General features: G+C 28.8%; 1 protein-coding gene across 1 annotated transcript; it reads right to left on the bottom strand.

Annotated features, from left to right (window-relative positions):
* Positions 1–1,273: 1,273 nt before the first annotated feature.
* LOC106351828 (E3 ubiquitin ligase BIG BROTHER-related-like) lies at positions 1,274–7,936 on the bottom strand. The gene is made up of 8 exons (XM_048742752.1): positions 6,300–7,936; positions 4,433–4,612; positions 4,108–4,173; positions 3,958–3,987; positions 3,671–3,708; positions 3,309–3,455; positions 3,042–3,193; positions 1,274–2,863 (listed from the first exon to the last, which is right to left on the bottom strand). The coding sequence occupies exons 1-8, from the start codon at positions 6,484–6,486 to the stop codon at positions 2,749–2,751; spliced, it is 915 nt and encodes a 304-aa protein (XP_048598709.1). The 5' UTR covers positions 6,487–7,936; the 3' UTR covers positions 1,274–2,748.
* Between the last annotated feature and the right edge of the window lie 608 nt (positions 7,937–8,544).

Here is an 8,544-nt window from a genome sequence, read left to right on the forward strand (position 1 = left end):
GCACACAGCTCTGTATAACCCAAAGATCTCTTCATTCCATTGACTTCCTCTGCTTTCACCTGTAACCCCTGAGTTTAATTCTCCATGTAGATAACATTCATGCCGCATCTTATAAGCCTCATTCATTCTCCTAGTAACCAGATGGTCAGCTTCCACGCTTCCTGAATGACGATCAATATTACAAAAATCAATACAAGGACATACAATCATATCAATCAGTCACAAAGATGCAGTACAAACTTTGAAGCCTCTCTCTCATAAGGATCAACTTTTTGATTCAGAATGAAAAGGAAAAAAAAAAATTAAGTCTCTAAACACCTACTGAAACCTAACTTATACCATTAAATTCATTACTTGCTAAGATGCACACATGCTTTATCAACCATCTATTCTATTAAAAGGGAATCAGTCTTGAAAAATCTACTTACAAAAGGTTGTTGGACTTATTTGTTAGAAATTTAACATGTCTTCTTTTATATAGTATCAATAATATTAACAGAGAATAAAATATTCATTAATAGCAGAATATTCTTTTAGTTTTTGGGATTTAACTACATTTAAGCTAACAGTAAAATCGACCAAATTAATTATATTTTACCCCACAATAATAGGTCAGTATGGTATTTTACCAATACAAGAGCAGTTATTTAATATTTATTCATTTCGAATTTTGAATCAAATCACATAGAATAAATATTTATTCTAAACGTGTACTAAGTAAACATACTAAAAATGCACTAAGATTTTTATACTAATTAACAACTTATCTATGTTTTTTCTGTAATTCAAAATCATTCAGAACTAAAAGAAATAAAAAGGTATAAATTAACAAACAAAATAACATCTAATTATTTTTAAAAAAACCTATGTATCAATATTCAAAATAAATCATTCAAATATTATGCATATATTCAATATAACAAAAAAATTCTAATATAAACTAAAATACTATACTGTAAACCATATATCATATACATATTTGAATATCATTTATTTTAATTTTCATCCATCATAAATTTGTTTTTTGAATATTCCGTAAAACCAAATAAAAAGTTTACCTAAAAATTAACATAATAAATTATTAAAGAAATTTTTTTATAAAATTAACTTTTAAACCTAAAAATTTTACCTAAAAATTAGCATTTTTTTGAATATTCCGTAAAACCAAATTAAAATTTTACCTAAAAATTAACATAATAAATAATTAAAAAAATATATTATAAAATTAACTTTTAAACCTAAAAATGAAAACATAAACTTATACTAAGTTATTTATAACAAAAATAAACTAACACTGTTATATCAATAATTTTTTTCTGTTAACATTTTTTCGAATGATATAATTAAATTTTATTCAATTTTAGTTTTCTAAATATATGAAAAATTTAATCATTTTTATCATGTTTTTTTGAGTTTATATGAGATCAATCGGTATCGTATTACAGGTTAATAGCAAATTTTTGGATTGTTATTAGATTTATCATATTGTTTTATAAATGTGAACTGGATTATATTCTAGGTCGTCGAGTTGCGACCATGAGTCGGGATTGGATATAAAAATGGTGCTTCAAACTCAAATATTATGATAAAAAAACTTAAAAATTATTTATTTGATAAGAATTAAATTCAAGAAAATTTTGTCAAAAGGATCAACAAAAAAATACCCGCGCTTTCGAAGTGCGGGTCAAAATCTACTTCTATGTTATAACCTTAATTGAAAGCTTTAGTTACATAAATAACCATTTCATAAATTAGAAGTGAGAGAGGGAATGAGAGTTGAGATGAGAGGAAAATTGATTATTTTGGTAATTTTCACTAAGTGTGTCGCGAAGAACCTAATTTTAGGTTTCTGTTTACTGAAACTCTATCATAGTGTTTATCTAACGCTATTATATGATACTAAAATTCTTAAATTATCTACAATAGCAGTTCAGTAAAACGAGCTATGACAATATGCTATCAATGTGGACTTTTTGTAGTGTTTATTGTTTGACCTTTATGTTAGAGTAATTATGTTTGAATTTTTACATTTTAGTATTTCATATCAACAATACAAAATGCCAGAAAAAAAAGAAGCCATTAAGCTTAAATACTTGTTTGACATATATATATATATATATATATATATATATATATATAAACTCACGCATGCATAAGTATTTATCTAAATTAACAATAGAAATTTATACATAGGGAAGGTGATTGCACAAAAAATAAATTTTAAATCTAAACAATATTGATTGATCAACATTATAGTCCAAACAAGAACATTAGGGATTAATTTTTTACTGAAACCAACACTAGGGATTAAACCTCGGCTTTGCAAACACAACATACCTGCATACATAAAATTAGTACTATTAATTAACAGAGAATAACTTCGGCATGCACCAAATTTTAGCAAAAAAAAAAAAAAAAACTTCCGCATGCAACAAAAATGTTCCCTCCGTTTTTTTATATTTAACGTTTTAAAATTATACACATAGATTAAGAAATATTTAATTTTCTAAACAAAAACATCATTAATTGCTTACCTAACCACTATTCAACCAATAATAGAATAGAAATTATAATAGCATTGGTCATTTTGTATTAACTATTAATAAATTTTACATAAAAAACTGAAAACATCAAATAATTTGGAACAAAAATATTTCTCGGGAACGTCAAATATACAAAAAATGGAGGGAGTATAACATAATATGCATGCACCCATCTTTAATAAAAAAAACTAAAACGAGTTTTTGTTCATACCTTGCTTTGTTTCAACCATTGTGAAATGCAATCCTTATGATAGATATGTTTACATGGCAGTGTTGTTATTTTATCCCCCATCACATAGTCAACTAGACATATCGAACACCTACCATAATATCCAGATCAAAATTAGAAACATGGTTTAAACGTAAATTTCTATCTAATAGTAATAACCATCTGTTATATGTTAATGTGGTTTGTAATAAAGAAAAGATCCAAATGAGGAGTGAGGATTGAGGAAACAAGCTATAAACAAACTAAAAGATATATAGATATGATCTTACTGAGTATCAGTTGCGATGAACTTCTTTTTCCTGATTTGCCAGCAGCAAGTTTTGGTTTCCGCACCATATTTATAGGTCGGTAATTTTGAAATCCTTCTTTGCGATAAACCTCTATCAACATTTCCCATGGAGTCTTCTAACTCATTCAATTCCTTTTCACCCAAATATGAAGAAACAGAATATTGATATATGAGTTTTCCTTTCAAGATCATAAACCACATATATAATAGTATTTGGATGAAAACATTGAGCTGACACGGTACATACCTCATACGTCATATTTGCGGGATCAGTGTTCTCATTAGTAGAAAGATCAAGGGAGCTAATTGATGGGCTATTTGACTGGGTGCGAGTATGTGTATGATGACCCGAGAAGTGATCATCATCATCATATTGAATAATTGTTCTACTAGTCTAAAATATAATCCAAAGCAAAAAATTACAATACATGTAAGTAACTTTACGTCAGTAATATGTTTGTTAGTTTGTAGAATTATGAAGATAAATAAAACTAGGTGTGCGTGACTTTATTGGTAACCATAAATTTTATGAAAGAAAGACACGCAACTTGATTTATCTAGATTTATGAAACGTATAATAAATTTGAAAATTGAAAAAATCATTATTACCGAGGGAGCATCACGTTCAGGTATGTATGAATTGTTCCCTGTAGGTTGAAATAGATATAAAATCATAAGTTAGAACAAAGTCGTGAAAAATTCCTAAATAATGCTTCTGTTCACGTTTATGCTTTTAAAAATTGGAAGTAACTTAAATACTATTTTTAGACAGGAAAATAATTAGAAACTTCAAATTCCAACTTAGTTAGACTATTTTATCTAATACATACATAAACATAGATTTAAGTCTATCATGTTTTTACAAAAAAAAAAACAGTCTATCATGATTTACGTACCTTGTATATCTTCATCCGTGCTATTTGCCGCTAGAGTCCGGGGATGACAAAACAATAAAACGTGGTAAATTAATGTCAGTTGGTAAATGAAAAAAAGATTCGTCAAGTATGAAAAAAATTAAAAACGTCAGGTGGAAAACATATACTTACATTCGTCTTGTTGCTGCAAATATCTAGCAAGTTTTTCATCATCGCTTAGAGAAGTGGGTAGATTACCTGAAAAACAAAGAAAAAATGGATTTTCTGCAATTATACTTTTTACAAAAAAAAATGGAGGTACCTGGTGAATTGACTCTTTTTTGCAAAAAGCATATATGACTAATTTATTCATTTACAGTTTTGTGAATCATCTTTCCTTAACTATGTTAATTAAATGTATATTACATTTTTTTTTTTATCATCTAGAGAACGTATGAACTTAAAATTCTAGACGTATCACTAAAAATAGTTTAACCTTAATATACAATTTATGTACCTTCTTGTTTCTGAATCTCCAAAGCAATAGCAGTATCGTCATATGTCAAATTATTTTGATACTGTTGTTGAATTTCCCGAGCAATCACATCATCATTAGCCGTCAGGTCAGAATTATTTGGATATTGTTGTTGAATTTCCCGAGCAATAACATCATCATTAACCGTCAGGTCTGAATCTTCTGATAAACCAAATTGTAAGAACATTGCAATATTCTCATCGATAGATGACTGGTTTACAAGTCGAGGCATAGTTATTTTCTCGAGTTTTCAAAGAAAAAAATGTTGCTTTTGACAATGAATGAGATCTATACTTTCTCTCAACCAACAGAAAGTATTCATACCATTACCTATCTCTCAATTATTTAAATAAACACTTGAAAGAAGGTTTTTGTTGTGAGATATTATGGTACATTTATATGGCACCGGAAGACTGTATCAATTTGAAAAGTTTCTTTGTGTATCCGTTGCATTTATATGATTAAGGGTATTTAAATATTTTTGCCTCCAGAAATTTATTTTTTTCTTTAAAAATTCAAAAATGTAAATAATAATCCAACTTTTAGATTTCTTTCCCATAGAGTATGATATGTTTCTTTCTAAGGCTCTGATTGGTAACATCGGATTAAACGGTGCATGATAAGTGAATTGCATACTGCAGTGTGGTTTAACTGCGGTTTTTAAAAAAAAACGCACAATGCAGAACATCTACAGTTCGTCTAAATCAAGACGAATGGTAACATATATAATGAATAGTATAACTGCGAGATACATATAATATACTTATATTTTACAAACTAAAAAAATCAGTGATACTAATATAATTATATATATATATATATTATTTTAAATTTATAGCCAATATCTTATTTTACTTTTAAGAATAATAACGCAACAGTTGTTTAAAAGAAAATTTAAATGTGATATTTAAAAATAAAAAAGTAGTTAAACCAATATCAAATTTTACTATTGTATCTCTATTATGTAATTTTTTAAAAATATTTTATGTTTCTGTTGGCGTAAAGACTGTCAAAGTTGCGTCAATTGTCGTTTAAACAAACTGAATAAATTATACTATCTATTATAGCTTAAATATATATAACTTTGGTTTCGGTTTTAAGGAAAAAATTTATATAAGATCAGATTTTCCATATTTTCTAAACGATGAAATAGAAAAATATCAAAGGTTGATAGTATATGTTTTCTGTGCATTTAATTAATAAATAACAATAAATGTTTTCAAAAAGAAAAAATAATTATTAATAGACTAGTTAACAATAGTGTACCAAATCACATGTTATTACTTGGTTCTTATTTAAAATTGCATTACTAACAGAAATTTATCCCGATATACCTTATTTTCCTATTTATAAGTATTTTACACAATTAATAGTCAAAATATAAAGATGAATGGTGACATCATTTTATCCCACTAGATGCGTTATGTTTACCCGTAGTTCCATTCAAAGGATAAGTTGTAAAAAAACTAGATCACTAGATTTATTACTTTTAAAAAAGTTAAATCACTATTTTACTAGGTGTATAATATATAGAAAGAATGACAAGATTACTCTCTATCATCAAGAAAAAATAATATTCTCTAAGGCTTGCAATGTTCTTCCCTTCATCATCATGTAAATAAGTTTTTGAAAATATTTCAATACAACAGTAATGTTTAGTTATATGACAAGAATAACATTAATTTAATTAAATATCATTACTTATTTGGTTTTGTTAAAACTCAGTAAACACAAAATGTTTTTAGTACAAACACTATTTTATAAGAAACAAAGTGATAGCTGAAAATTATGGGCATAAAAAGGCACAAAAAACTATTCAAACTAATTATATTAATATATATTTATGTACCTTCTTGGTGCTGAATCTCATAAGCAATAGCAGCATCGTCAACTGTCGAGTTATTTTGATATTGTTGTTGAATTTCCCGAGCAATAACATCATCATTAACCGTCAGGTCTGAATCTTCTGATAACCCAAATTGTAAGAACATTGCAATATTCTCATCGACAGATGACTGGTTTACAAGTCGAGGCATAGTTAATTTGTCGTGTTTTCAAAGAGAACAATGGTGCTTTTGACAATGAATGAGATCTATAACTTCTCTCAGTCAATCATACCATTACCCTTTCTTTTTTTTTTTGTCTTTGAACACAAAAGCATATCATTACCTTTCTCTCAGTTATTTAAATAAACACTTGAAAGAAGGTCTTTGTTGTGTGATATTATGGTAAATTAAGGTTGCACCGGAAGATTTTATCAATTTGAAAAGTTTCTTTGTGCGCCTGTAGCATTTAATTGATTAAATGTATTTAAAAATTTTGGCTCCAAGAAATCTACTTTTTCTTTAAAAATTTGAAATTGTAAAATGATAATCAAACTTTGAGATTTCTTTCCCACATTATGATATGTTTCTTTCTAATTTGTTGAATTATATTACTTTTAAAAAACTAGATCACTACATTTAAAATAGTAAACTATCCCTGAAGAAATAATGTTTCGAAGATAACATTTTCATTTTTCAAATCTTTTTACTATAATTTATTTATATTTATTTAAATGACTTAATTAATGACATACTATTACAAAAATTAATGACATACTTTGAAAAAAAAATATAGTGATATATACAGTTTTTAATTTTACTAAATTAAAGATAAATTACTCCAAAATAAAAGAAATACATGAATGCTCCATAAGCATTTTTCTTAGTTTCTTAGTTCTCTTCAAAGTTGTATTTTATCTATCGTTCACAAAAAAAAACAATGGAATTTGTCTGATCTAATGTTCCAAATAAGATATGAAGCATTGGATGTGAAAACTGTCAAAGTATGAATCCTTCCTTGGCTTCAACACATTTTTCGTTGTTTTCGGAATATAAATCATTTTACGTACACTATTATTATTTTATTTTTTGTACAGTAAAAACATTTACAGACTCATATAGACTTCGTAAACCATAGTGGCAACTCTGCATCCATGTGTATGACGAACGACGGTTGTATCCGAGCAATGCGTGCCAAGCGATCCGCTATTTTATTGTCCGTCCTCGAAACATGAACAATTTTTGAGTTGGTGAAGCTTCTTCTCAAAAGCTTGAAATCCTCCAGGTAACTTCTAAATGCTGGTCATTCCTCTGATTCTGAAACCATCTTCACCAGTTGAGAACAATCTGTTGCAAACGTGACCTGATACTATCTTAAGTTTTTCATACATTCCGTTGCCCAAGTCAATGCATCTATCTCCGCATGAAGAGGTGATAAACTTGCCCTTACATTCCTTGCTCCTAACAAACCCTCAAACCCTGGAAGGGTACTGAGCCAACCTTGTCCTGAAAAAACATCTTTATCTTTCCAAGAACCATCTGTGAAACACCATCTTCCTGTTGTCACTAAGGGCAATCTAAGCTGTACGTACACTATTATTTATTTTGCATTTTTTGCATATTATATAATAATAAATATATTTTGAATAATAGAGAAAAGAGAGAGAGAGAGAGAGAGAGAGAGAGAGAGAGAGAGAGAGAGAGAGAGAGAGAGAGAGAGAGAGAGAGAGAGAGAGAGAGAGAGAGAGAGAGAGAGAGAGAGAGAGAGAGAAAAGAGAGAGAGAGATTGCAGCGTGAGATAAGGAGAGGTTTAACCAGAAAATGGTTAAGGCCGAGTGGTTGACCCAACCAGACGGGTGGTCAGATGGTCTGGTGAGACAGTCTGGCAAGGCGATTGGGCAGTTTTCAGAAAAAGACCAAAAGGGTGCCTTTTGTTGTTTGTGATTCTCTTCTCTCTGATTCTCTCTAATTGACTAAGGTGAGTAGAGTTAGAACCAAATGTTTATGACTGGCATGTTCATGTTTATGGCCTTTGGGTCGATCTAGGATTGTTTGGTTGGATTGATTGAGTGTTGCATGATTGATACATAAGGAATTGAGGGAGAGTGTATTACCTGTGTTTGGTCCATTCATATAGATAATTCAAACCTGCTATAATTTCTATAGACTAAGTATGGTCGTATGCTTTGGTGAAGCCAATGGGCCAATCGGTTTTACAAGGTGCAAGGTGATTGGCCTAGGCAGCCGACACAGGGGAGGAATTCGCCAAGG

This window comes from Brassica napus, chromosome A10 (genome assembly GCF_020379485.1).
Source record: "Brassica napus cultivar Da-Ae chromosome A10, Da-Ae, whole genome shotgun sequence".
NCBI lineage: Eukaryota > Viridiplantae > Streptophyta > Magnoliopsida > Brassicales > Brassicaceae > Brassica > Brassica napus.